At 34.4% G+C, this 14,043-nt stretch overlaps 1 protein-coding gene across 8 annotated transcripts in view; it reads left to right on the top strand.

Moving 5' to 3' along the window:
• Positions 1 to 14,043, top strand: part of ADGRB3 (adhesion G protein-coupled receptor B3) — a 468,217-nt gene that overhangs the window by 234,779 nt on the left and 219,395 nt on the right. For all 8 annotated transcript variants that reach the window (XM_042803555.1, XM_042803551.1, XM_042803553.1 and 5 more), the window contains 2 exons: positions 3,449 to 3,517; positions 7,347 to 7,455. In XM_042803555.1, coding sequence (XP_042659489.1) covers positions 3,449 to 3,517; positions 7,347 to 7,455 — 178 coding nt within the window. The remainder of the gene's footprint in view (positions 1 to 3,448; positions 3,518 to 7,346; positions 7,456 to 14,043) is intronic.

Here is a 14,043-nt window from a genome sequence, read left to right as displayed (position 1 = left end):
AATCCCATTTATATCAGCCACAGGGACTGTTGCTGTCAGTCAGGGATTAACAGGATTGCCCAATGCTTTCTTCCCCCACCTTCTCCCTCCCCCCCACACACACTCTATGCTGAAGTCCAAAAGTGGAGGTGACTTAAGGCTATCCATTAATTCCTCCTAGGGAGGAATTCTTCTCTAGTTGTATAAAAGGATTTATAACAGCTTTATCCCTGCAGAGAGGGTCAAAGAACTTGGACTGGAACAGAGAACTGCAGCCATGGTATTACAGAAGAAAAAGATTGAAAGGAAGGAAATTAAATTAGAAAAACATAATTGTCCATTCCCGACTGTAACTGGCATTATCCTCAGAAAAGCCTGGGCAAAAATAAAGGGCTTCAAAATTTGACTCTGGCTGTCACAACATTTTCTATAGTGGCCGGTTCAATAATATGTAAGCCCTGCCATGAAAGGAAGGAGCTTGATTCTACAAGGAGATCCAATGTTTACTGCAGTAATACCATCAGATCACATCCATAATGCTACCTGTCAATCATTTTAATAAAGGGCAATGTTGTTTCTTGCAGCATTAACGCAATGAACAAGAGAATAGTCAAAGTAGGTGGAAGACTTTTTAACCCCTATTTCTCTGTCACATTTTTGGAGTGCATCTCATATTTATTCATTATTGCAAGAGCGAAGCCATTTAATCATGTATCTTTAATTTACAAAGCACTGTTATTGCTGACAGAAAAATCCTCATACATCTCAGCCTCCACTGCTACCATAAACATGACATCAACCAGAGATAGAAACAGAGAAAAAAATGGTCTCAAGAAGCAAGATATTCTTGTTACTAGGTTCATATGCATCATTTATGTTTTATTGGCAAGTACAAAATACATATCAAATCAGTTGTTGCTCATCTTTTGTATATGCTTGCATCTAGGATTAATTATAAACTTTTTCACATATTTTGATATTAAATATTGGTCATTTTAATCCTTTCATGTAAATAAAATAAACATAAGATTTAATGAACACATAACATTATTAGCAAAACTGTAGAATTTATCATCTACAAGAAACGTATACCTCCTGAGTGATTTTTCAGGCAATCTAGGCTATTCTGAGATAGATCTCATTACACGGACACAGCCACTTTTGCAATTAAGGCTTAGGCTGTTTCTGCAGGGGAATCAGGTGCTGCAATGTAGTGCAAAATTAGATTTGAACTAGGTCCTTAGTATGATAAATTATCCCATACTGAGCTCTGTGCTGCTGCAGCTAGTCTACTGCTGGCACCCTAACAAGTTAGTTAGCTAAAATTTCTGTCCACTACATCTCCACAGTATTACACTGGAAGAGCACAGAACTATCATGCTTTAAAAAGTGTCTTCCTGAGGCAAAATCACCCTAAGCCTGACTCTACCTAGCAGAACTCTTTGCCAAAATCATGATGTCCTAGAGTAGATGTGGTTACAGTGCCATGAATGCTTTGGCCAGTATAGTTTATTTTACTGGGGGGACCAATAAAGCTGTACATTTTTCCTAGCTGACATTGCATTTACACAATTATGATTTCCCAATCTAGTTAAACTGGCAAATGCTTTGTAATGAATACTAAATTACTCTTTTCAGTATGCTCTATTTTGCTACTGAATATCTAAAAGAGATGACAGGCATTCTTGGTACATAAGCAATACATAGCTGCATTTTCCTCTTCTTATCTTCAGCTTGACTGAAAATTTCCTTTCTGTATCACCACAAATTGGATCAAACCATGAGAACATTTTCCTTTCATGTCTTGTCTTTAATTACCATCATCCTGTCCCAACGCATACTTGTAATTTTCACAAGAACTTGCTGAGCCCTTTCCTTTATTTTCATGAAGTTTTGTGTTCCTCAAGCTTATGGATATTTTGCTACTGACTTCAGTGAGAGAAGAATTGTGCCCTCATTAATGTACAGAATTCTTTTGCCCAAGTTCACCAAAGTGTCAGTCACCTCTATATTAAATTTTTCAAGTTAAAGCAATTTTTAGCCATATAAATTTTATGGTTAACATAATTAACTTCCTAATGATAAGGCAAAGATGTATCCTCTCACTCGCCAAGTAGTTAGTGTTAGGATTATATTAAACTGGTATAAATATTTTTATGTAAAAATAGTTTTCATGTAAAAAGTAGTTTTCACAAGTTTTATTAAATTTTGTATCCTACAATGTTTTACTTATGTGGTTGTGAGACACCTAAAATGTATACACTATCTCATATTTTTAAATTAATGTCTTTTCATGCACAACCACAGTGTCTATAGTACATTAAGATTGGAAGTTTTTTCGGCTCTCATTTTAATTACTGTGCAGCTGAATGCATTGCACTTCCATTAAACAGTAAGTTAAAGTTTTTTACTTAAACCTTATTTAAGGCCGATGTATCCCCTCAGAATGGTTAAAAAGTAAGTGCAGGTGAGGGAATGATCATTAATCTGAGTTCCAATAGGGTCCTATGGTTGGTATTCCAGTAAAAGTTTTTCCAGAGGTTGCGAGGATCTTAGTTGCATTCTTCAGATAAGGTCAGTGGAAACTACATGTATCTTTTATGAAGGAACAGATCGATTATATTTGACAGGCTGTAGCCAAAATTGACATTCTGCACAAAAGGTGATACAGAGCTGAGAAGAACAGACTCTGCACAAATTCATAGCTTACAAAGATAAAGAAGTTGGGAATGCAAACTGGTAGAGAGAGCAGACAAAATTAGAAAGGAAAGTTCTCCACAAACACTTAGAATAAATTGATTTTTAAAATGCATAATTTAATGAGTGATTTAAAAGATAAAGGCTAAATGTTTTTTTCCTTATGGTTAAATGAATAGAAGAATCAAGTAAAGAAACGAGTTTAAGGCCAAAGAAATAGAAATTAATCATTCCTTTTCTGTTGAAATTTCTAAAAGGACAGAGGCAAATGTAACTTTTAAAAAGTAAGATGCACCTGGTTTCACACAGCATTTATGAATTAAATACTATTGTATGCTCTATTTATATTAATTATGAGTAATTTTCATGTTTTGAGTAGAAACTAGTGACCCTGATCTTAGTGTTTTCATAGTGTACTTTGTTTATTTGCAAAATATATAGTTGTCTAGTTTCTGGAATGAGAGCAGTTTGAAAATAGAGCACCATCACATTTATAAGTTTAGCAAGTTAAGAATAGTTCTCATTTTATTCAGAGCAGTAGTGTGGAACCTGATTATATGTCCAGAAATTAACAATTAACCATAAAATATATGTTCTCTTTTATCAGTCTAATATATTATTTTGTTATCTCATCTCTTCCACTGACAGAAAATAGGCTGCAGAACTGCATCTGTGATAGAAAGAAAAGTTTTCTTAATGTCAACTTAAGGATATGACTGTTTCTGTCACTGAAAGTAATTTTACTTTGTCTTTTATTTAATTGATTTTTCAGAACTTCTTTCAAATCATTAGTAACCTCTTAGATGAAGAAAACAAAGAGAAATGGGAAGATGCGCAACAGGTAAGGTTTGCATTATGTAACTCATCAGTTTAAAAAATTGGAAACTGTATTATGACATTCACTGTATCAGTAGCTGCACATTATTTCAGTAAGTCATGATAAAGTTGAATATATGGTTTCAAACATCAGGTTAAACATACATCCTGCTGCAGATGAAAGGAAATCCTAAGCAAGACAATATTTTGGGAATAACTGATGCTTTTCAAAAAGGAGTAATTCCAGGACCCATTGGCTAATTCCTTAGACTAAAATTATAAGAATATGAGGCGCTTCTCTTGATGAATAGATTTCCATTGCATTCCATGGCATTATTATGTTTTTCCTTTTGATGTTATATGAAATACATATGAAAACTGAAAAATTATACTGAAGGCTAGCCGAAATGATGCTTTTATTAAACAGAACACATGAGAACTCATACAGCACCATCAAAGAACTTACAGGAATTTAAACAGTAGACCTTTTTTAAAAGGTTGTATTTATGGGAACAATTCTGATCCTTAAGAGTGACAAATTTCAGGACTAAGTTAGATATTATGATAACACTTTATAAAATAGTAAAGCCTAACAAAAATAATTAATTTATAACAAAAGAGTGTAAAATTAAATCAAAACCCTTTTTTATTTCCTTGGATATATGTATTTTCTACTTGCCTATACCATTATAGGACAATGTTAATATTTACATTCATGAACCTGACCATAGAACTACCAGGTTTATTCAGATGAAAGTAACAGTGAAAATGGGGTTGAAGAGATAATTATGTACAGAGGAAAAAGTGTAGAGGTAGTCAGAAGCAGTGAAACATTTGTATATGAAGAATGATTAAACAAAGCAGATATTTCTGTTTTGTTTAACGGAAAAAAGTTAACTACACTTTTGTGCAATAGAAGGTTTTAAACACAGGAATGGATTGGGAAATGTGATGCAGGAATTATTAATATATTCACTTGTATTTCTTGTAAAATAACTAAAGGACATCAAATAGTGGCAGATTCAAAATGAGTACTAGGAGATACTTTTTCTACAGAAAGTCGGGTTGCAAAACTTCTTGCCACTGAAAGTACATGGGTTAAAAAAGTAAATAGACAAATTAATGAAAGAAAAGTTACTATAGGACTGTTCATAGAAAGATCCTGGTTTTGCCTAAGCAGGTCCTTTGACAAAAGAAGTGCTAAAGGATGAGCAACAATTCCGAAAGAATCAATATGTGCATGCCCCTTTATACTCTTCCTTAGACATCTGTTATTTGCCACTGTTGAAGGCATGAAAAGAGCTTACACAGATCGTTGGTCTGTTCTTGTATGGTCATTGCCACTGTGTTACATAGACACTTTAAATTTGTTCACTTTTAATGCGGTTCTTAGTAAATCAGTAGATGTTTGAAGGCATTTTAAGCTATTTAACTTCATTTTTGTAAGTTCATCTTTATGATATGACTAAGAAAGGGAAGATCAGGACTTTCCACTACCAATTCAAACCTTGCAGTAGACATGATGCAGCAGCTGACCCATTGTAATGTAGCCAGCAATAATATTTTTCTTTTGTTGTTTTTCTTTGTGTGAGAGCCAGCTACAAAAACAGACAAAGTATGTCATTTTCTTTAGTGATGGTGGATGGAAGCCCGAAAATCACATGCATGTGGGCAGTTTCCATAAACAGCACCAAGATTAAGGAACCAATATTAAGCAACTATGTTAGCCCTGCTAATGAACAGACAGGATACCATTCCTTATGTTATCAGTCTTGTCTTTTTCAACCTCCACCCTGACTGCTTGCCAGTGCCATGTCCACCACCTGTCCCACAAAGATCAAGGGCTCATAACACCTGAGAGGGTATGGTGAGAGCATGGAGGTAAAAGAAGGAACAACAAACTTCCAGTTCTCTCTACTTTTCTGTAGCTCCTTCTCTCTGCCTGGTAGTTCATTGTCTCGTAGACTTGAGTACAGCACAAATAAGCAGTCAGGGACCCAACCAAACACCAAGATAGGCTGAACACAAGAGTAGTGGGGCCATAACTACATGGTAACAAAGCTGGGGAATTCACTAAATTCAGACTCCTGAGCTATAGCACCTCAAAAACCTGTACCTCTGGTCTTGTTGCTGTTCTTGGGCAGTTACACAATCCATCTCAAATAAACCACTGAAGCAAGTAGCTCTTCATATGAGCTAGGAAAGGTGAGCTGGACTCCTAACTACTCATAAGATTCTTTTTTCCTTCAGTATTGGAAAAGAAAAAAAAAAAAAAAAAGGTTTTCTATACAAAATATTATTTTATATCATATTTTGGATAAAAAATAAAAATTATGCTAAATTTAATTTTATTTTAAAACAGAAACAATATTATTTGAAATTACTACATCCTCTGAGAAGGCTTTTTTCATTTTTATAACAAAATCAAGATAAGAACTGAACTTGAAAAGAATATGTACAAGTCATTATGTGCTGTGAATGCAATCTAGTGCAAACACTATTGATTCACTAAAAAAGAGTAAAGATGATTCTGTTTCCAATTCAGCCACTCAGCTGACCCTTTTTGGTAACAAAACATGGCAAACCAAGGGGAAGTCTAACCAACTTTTTTTCCAGTTTGCATGCTTTTCTTGAACTCCATAGCTACTGTTAACATAGATCTCTTAGCCTGTTTTCTGTGTTCTTTGCTGGAAAGAAAATCTTACTCACTGTCAGCAAATTACTGACTTTCTATCAAGTATACAGCTGCAATGCCTCAGCATATCCTTTTTCCTAGATTAAATGCCAGCAGTTGATACCATTAATTACAGGTTATATAGCATCCAGATAAGCAGCACTCACTTTAATACTTGCTTTTGTTAAGAGCACAATGCATAACTTTATATTGATGTTTCAAAACACAGGAGCTGTTCTGCATATTCTTCATCACCATCTGCTGGCATGCTATTGATTAACCAGTACTTCAGCTATATAAAAATGAAGAGTACCTCTATAACACTGACTGTTCAACAGTTTCTGCTGAAGTTATTACTATAAAATTTTATGTGCAAGAACTAGGGTGAAAAAATCTTTTCACTGAAATTTATCCTTAGTACACAATCTGGGAGTGCATGTGCTGTGAATTAGATGGATGCAAAAACCACATTTCCTACGTCAGTAACTTATCATTAGGAAAATGGAAGTTAAGTCTCCTTCACCTGAAGCAGCATTTGCAACCTGTTAGGATCATAAATGTCACAACAAATCCTTCATAGAAATAGTATTGCTGCCCTACCTTTTATAAAAAGATCCATGTAGAAAACAAAGCACATTGTGAAATTCTCTATCCTGGACCAAGCAGCTATGGATCTAGGCAGATAAAGCAATATGAAGATGGAATGCAGCATGCTGGGTAGACTCTATAGGCAATTTTTAGAGTCTGTAGTCCCAGTAGTAGAAAGAATAGGTTGAATGTTGCTCGTAAAGTGAAATTTGGATATCTCACTGATATGAAGAAAAAAGTGCACTGAACAGGTCATCCATTCCTTTTTCTATTGCAAAATAGTGTATTACTAAAAATTGTCCTGTTCTTAGCTGGCCATAACAACCCAAAATAAGTTTTTATGTATGTGATATGAGCAGAATTTATAAGCTTATTAATAACTGTTTTGACCCTCAATGCAGTTTTGATGATGCATGATTATTGTTGAATATTATTTTACAGTGACAGAAAATGTTTGGTATTGAAACATGGGAAGGGCAGTTTGACTATTAAGTCTCACATTTCACTTGATGGCATTTAGACTGTATTTGAATTTGGTGCTATAGAGATTTTGATATTATAGTTAATGGCATATCTAACCTTCCTTTGTTAGATCTATCCAGGCTCAGTGGAGTTAATGCAGGTGATTGAAGATTTTATACACATTGTTGGAATGGGAATGATGGACTTTCAGAATTCATACCTAATGACTGGAAATGTAGGTAAGAAATAGGAATTTCTTCTATCAGATTTATGACCTATTGAAATTGCAAGTATGTACTATAGAACTGCTGCTTCTGTCACAATCCAGATTGGGCTGCTTCTCCTCCTCCAGATTATCTCTGTTGCTTGGTTATCTCCTCACAGGTTTAAGACACTTGGTATGCCTTACCCACTGAACTTCATAATTGTATCTCAAGTTGTAAATGCAAAGTTTCAGACTAAATAAAATTCAGAAAACACTCATCAGAATACTATGAACTGTAGATATATGTTAGAGTATTTCCAGGATATCCAGTGTTTCAAATGGTAATTTAGAAAATCATGCTAACTGAGATAATAATGATATACTTAATAGCTTGGGAAATTATAATTTTGTTGACATTATCTCTTTTAATATTCTATTCACTCAAAGAACAGTCTTTGCACATGTTATAATGTGATAATGATCAACATAGACAGATAATCAATAAATAATAATAATTAAAAAATCTATTAGTTGTCAAAATAATTTAAGCCTATGTTTTTTACATCAGTTTTTTCTATGTATGACAGATGCAAAATTTTATTCAGATTTATTTTTCAAACTTTGTTTTCATCACTGGAATGTTGCTAGGCAATATAATCAAATAATAACAAGTATCAAATATGAAGATTCTTAGCAACTGAATTCCACTTATTAGTAGCCATAAATGCTTCTACAATATCACAGCATTTTATTAAAAAATAATAAAAAAAATTGTTTGAAAAGCCATTTTCTAAGCATTACGTCTTTGCTTAGTATATTCCTTATTCAATTATCTTTCTATAGCTCTACTTTTATAATGCCAGAAAAGTATAAGGTAGTTTTATGTAATGAACAAATTCAAAGTTTATGTTTGTCTAGTAGCAAAACTTCTGGTGTCAATAAGTTCATTCAGATTTTCAGTTAGCATCTTCCTGCATCTATATGTCACTCAGTTCTTCAGAAAGTCAATAGAATTACTTAGAAAATAGTCAATTAGAAATTAATTGGCAGAATAAAGCAGGGAGATTGTTGGAATGTCCCTGTTGAAAAATATAACTTGCTTTGCAATATTAATTATTTATTATTCTTACCCGGTTCATATTTAGACTGACAGAACTGTAAACACTAGCCCCTCTAAGGCCCAGCCTTGTATTGGAGACATGTCAAAGAACTCACCAAAAAGAAATGTGGCAGTCTTAAAACGTTTAAAACATTTCAGTAGGCAGTATGGGGAACTTTAGCTTTTAACCAGAGATTTATTATTTCTATTGTTTACTGTTTGCACTGTAGTACCACTTAAAGCTTCTTCCAGTTGTTAGTCCTTCATTATGCCAGCCCTTGTACAAATTTATAAAGAAAAGACAGTACCTTTCTTGAAATTCTTGTTCCATGGCCTCTTTATGACAAAATAAGATGAGCTTATTTAAAGAGCACAGCCCATGCTGCTTGTCATGTTGTACCGCATTCTGATCTGTTTGTCCTCTGAAAAATGAGAAAAAACACTAGAAGATGTTTTAAGAAGACACATTTAAATAATCTGTGTCTCTACATATTCATGGCTTCAAATGGGAAACAGCAACAACTTTCCAATTGAATCAGAAACTGTGCTGTGCACTGGCTAGTTTAGATAACTGCATAATCTTAACAGTCTTTCTTTTGATTATCTTTCTCTTCCCACATATAAGATATTTTTAGGCACTCAAGAGTAGGTCTGTTCTTATCTATATAACCATCAGAGGAATAGAAAGAAACTGAGAAAAGTAAAATTAATTTGTAGGTTTATTCCAACTACCTAGCTCTGTGCCTTGACATATTGGCATGAGTTCTTCATCTCTTTGCTCAGCCAACCATCAAAAAAGGACAGGATCACTGCTGTGCAAGTCGTCGACCAGAATACTTGAGCTCAGGTGACATGGTGAGATGGGGACTGAAGGTTGTTATCAGCAATGAGTAATTTCTTATTTTCACAAAGAAGGAAGAAATGTATATAGAATAATTCAGTTTTAGTTATCCTCAGGGGGTTGGCCTAACTGTGTCTGACTGGCTATGTACTTGGAATTTAGGGAACGTTTATATTGATCTCAAATGAGAGGAATGAACTATGCAGTTGTCTTCTCTTACCATTAATTCTGCTTTATCAACAAGAGCTTAAAAACCTGTGAGGTCTTGTATATAATTTGTAATAACATTCTTGTCATTTAAGTCAGCAAACACATTCCATGCAGGAAGCAGGTATGTTCAGGAAGGAAACCCAGCTTTTATATATTCATCTTTAAAGAGGACTATGCAATAGTTATTCTGTAGCTATTTACCATAAAATATTCCCTCAGCACCTTCAGATATTTTAAATGGTTTTTGACGTATTTTCATTTTAGAATCACTTTACAGTTCAGATATATGAGAAAAAGGATTCAGTACTAAAGATAAATGGCTGATTCTTGTCAGAAAAAAATCCAGTTCTGTAGCAAATTTCACAGTATTGCACTGAGTTCTTGGTTTCCTTCTACTAATTCCGGTTTACAAGTTCATTTCTAATTGAACAACGTTATAGTGGTCCATATAAAATTTGAACATCTAATTGTGTTTGATGGATTCACTAATCTCCTGAGATCCACTGCAAGTGGCATTTTATTTTCTTGTTCTTCAAGTCACAGAAGCAAGTGGCTTAAAAAGTTACTATTCAACAGCCACACTGCAATGACCGCCCATTGCACGTCCTCAGTGGCACGTGGGAAGTGATGAAAGTTAGATTAACTACATAGTAGGCTACACCAAGATACATTATTATACATTTGGAAGTAGCTAACGAGGTCCATAAGCACAGTTGACATGCCACTGTTAAACTTTTTGAAGTGGTGACTTTTAACTCCAATTTTTCATTATTCCAGAACAAGCACCAGTGACTGGTTACAAATCCAGATGATCAAATATCAATGATTTGGGGTTTATTTAGGCAGATCAGTCAAATCAAATGCAATTCTATTAAAGCAAGGCCCATATCCTCTTAGCTCTTGTCTCAAGGTTATGCTATGAAAATCTTGACAAATGTAAAGCAACAATTTGCTTTAATCATGCATGGCTGGGACAGATGGTATTTGTTTTGTGTGCTCTCAGTTCTATACTATATTCCTTTAAGAAATGATTAGGTAAAATAAAAGCCTCTGATAGGAGGTGGAAGCCTCCTTCCTCATCCTGCTCTTTCTCCCTTCTCCTTTTTCCTTCTTCCTCCTCCTCCTCCACCTCCTCCTCCTCCTCCTCAGGACCAGCTGAGCAGGCACAAGAAAAGGATAGTGTGAAAAAACAGCTTTTTCTACCACTCAGAGTCCCTGAATTAGCTGAAAGCACAGACCCACCTGCAAAGTTACAACATGTAGTGGGAGAAAAGCTTTTAAACCATATTGCCATTCTCTGTTAACTACTTGCTTTCAGTTTTCTCTGTTTTAAAAGATGAGTTCCTGATTTTAGAACAAAGAATTAATCTTGGCTTTTAACAGCCTTTTGAACTTTTGTGGAGAGCTAAAGACCTAAGCCTATCCACCCCTGGGCTTTGGCTGAATTGGAGACCCATTGCAGTAAACCATTAAGAGTTCTGAAGAAATGCACTAAAAGGTGGCAGAACTGCTATCAAGAAATATTCGTCCTTTAATTTTAGCAAAATTGCTGTACTGGGAGACTGGAGTGTCACAAGCATAACTGTCTTTAAAGATATAGGTGGAATATGGAACTGGAAATAGGGAGCAGTTTTAGGAGTTACATATTTCTATGGAAGATTAGGATTCTTTTGTAAAGGAAATTTTTCCCTCTCTTGTCAAATAAATTTCCTTAAGAGCAGCAGCCAAAAAATGGTTAAAGAAGACTTGTCAAAAATCAAGTTTACAGCTCTTAGAAGATATTAATGAGAACACCAAATAATCCTGAAGTGCAGTGTGTTGTCATGGATGTTATTTGGAACTGACAGAAAATAAACAAAATTTTCAGCATGAGAAAAGCCACTTTTTGTTAATGTTAATTTTATGAATAATGATGTTTGAGTGATCAGTAATGTTCTAAAATATGCAGATATCACAAAATTATTTAGACTAGTCAAAGACAGGAAAAACTGAAGATCTCCAGGGGGGTACAGCAAAATGAAAAGAAGGGGATATTCACTGGCAGATTAAATTCAGTGTTGACAGAGCATGTAAGAAGGAGTAGTTCAAACCATACATAATGTAGGAATCTAAAAGAATTCAATCCCGTGGTCACTTTTTAGCAAAGCTCAGAGAAAAGAACATCATTAGTATGCAAAAAGAGCAGTCTAAAGAAAACACAGAAATTTTTTAAAATTTTCAGTAGCTAACACTTGCGATGCTCTTTTCAATTTAGATTATATGGCTAGGATTCATTTTACTTACTTTAAGCATCACAAAGTTTGCCAAAGTCACCCTAAGCTTCCTTTATAGCCAAGGGAAACTACTGCTCAAGAGAGCAATTCATACCATCTCAGACATCTAAAGTAAGGGCATGGATTGCCTTCTGGCAGTTCTTCCACTGGCTATAAAGACAGCCTGGTGACTAGTTTAGGCTTAAACGATTCATGGCATCTGAAGAAAAGAAGAGTGCTACTTAGTGAGCAAATGAAACCTGTGAACACAGAGGTTCAGAGCTGCATGATAAAAAAAAAATAATAGATCGAGAACTGGAATGATTAGAATAGATATTTGAGAACAGATTGTTAAAAGGGACTAGATGTACACAGCTGAAAAGTGAATGAAAAGAGAAACTAGTCTGACATCTCTGTTTAGTCTTTCTCACAGGAGAAACAAAGATTCTTAAGTAAACAATACATTAGTACATTTAATTCTGAATGAGCATGAGGCTAAGGTCTTAAAATGAATAAAACAAAAACAATTAAACATCTACGTGGTAAATTCTATGATACTATATGAAAAATGGAGAGGTGTAAGCCATACTTCTATGCATAAATCAGCTTCTAACAGTCTGTTATCTCTCTACTTAAAAATGGCTACTGTGATACTGGTACTCTGATGAGTAATCTGATCCAGTATATTAATTAACATAGAATTTTTCATTTAAGACTTCATACTGAGTGTCTTAGATAAGCTTTATAAATATTGGCAGAGAACAAAGTCTGATTTCTGCCTTCACAGACAGTCTAGGATGCCATAAGGGAGAAAATTATTTTTAAACAGTGTCCATTTTCTTGTGTTATTGCATAATTTCTTGTTCCCGCTTCAATCTTCCATTCCATGTTCATATCCATGAAATTTGTACCAAAGGGTTAAATAATCTTGGAGGCTTATGGAGTGTATCTTAAAATTTTCCAGTCCTAGATAGACATATGTAGAAATGTTAGTGACAAAAGTAGCTTTCAGAAGATGTACCTACTCTAGCTATAGGACACAAGCAGTAATACACCTGCTGAACTTTGGGAATCCTAGAAAATGAGCAAGCCAGATTTCTGTCGGTGTCTGTGGGTTCATTCACCTTTTCCCAAGGTAAGATTTTCAGGTCTTGTAAATTGTAGACCCTGTTCATAGTCTCTAGAAATCTCTCCACATTATATGGTTCGTTTACTTACCCTAATGGCATCTGCCCAGTCTGCTTATCTTTCTTGTATCAGAGTTAGTGATGTGTATCTTAAATGCAGCACTTGAGATCCTCTGACTCATATACCATAAATATTGTACTGGCCTGAAATATACCAAGAGACTGAACTGGTTTTAATGTTTTAAAGGGTCTTTTTTCAAGTATATTAAAGAAGACAGAAAAAAAGCCACAGCATTGATATTAAGTTGTCCAAATCTGTAAAGAAAATGTATAAAATTTTCAATCAGGAAACAACTATTTTAATAATTACATACACATATGCTCAGAATTAATTTGTAATGAAATTACTGCTTGTTCTGAGGCTGTGTAGTACTAAAGCACAGTATTGTGAATTTTGAAGTGGATATTTATGGTTAATAAAAATTCAGCTGGTAAAATTTCAACCTTTTTTCCCAATAGAAAGAAAATTGGACCTGTCAGACAAATGAAAATGCAAATTCCATAGAATGGCCCAAAATAATCATTCAGATCTCTCGCCCATTTCCATCAAGTTATTCCAGAATAAACCGTGTTTTCACAAAGGATACAGCCTTTAAAGAACCACTGTGTGGATTTTTAAGACAGTGAACAGGAATCATCCATTGTAGTGTGTCATATTTCATGTATAAATACCTCTCTAATGATTAATATAATTATGTTTAGTTTTGTCAAGAACAAATTTTCACAAGGAGAAAGTAGAATGAAACTTGCATGGCTTTGCAATTAAATACATTCCTAATAGATATAAGAACACAAGTGCTCTTTAATTCACGGAGTATTTATATTCTCTTCAGATTTCTACCTAGATTTTGAATAACTAGTAAGATATACACTACAGTAAGCAATATTTAGCTAACAATCTTTTCTTATATTTTATTACATAATTTTGCTACATAGACTTTTGCCAGTTTCCATTGTCTCATATCCCATTTCTTCTCAAAACAGCCTATAAGAGTCAGTGCTTGTTGTTTTTGCATTGCAGGCTAGGGTCTGG

This window comes from Tyto alba, unplaced genomic scaffold (genome assembly GCF_018691265.1).
Source record: "Tyto alba isolate M040663 unplaced genomic scaffold, T.alba_DEE_v4.0 Super-Scaffold_40, whole genome shotgun sequence".
Classification (NCBI taxonomy): domain Eukaryota; kingdom Metazoa; phylum Chordata; class Aves; order Strigiformes; family Tytonidae; genus Tyto; species Tyto alba.
This window is presented reverse-complemented; position numbering and strand designations above follow the sequence as displayed.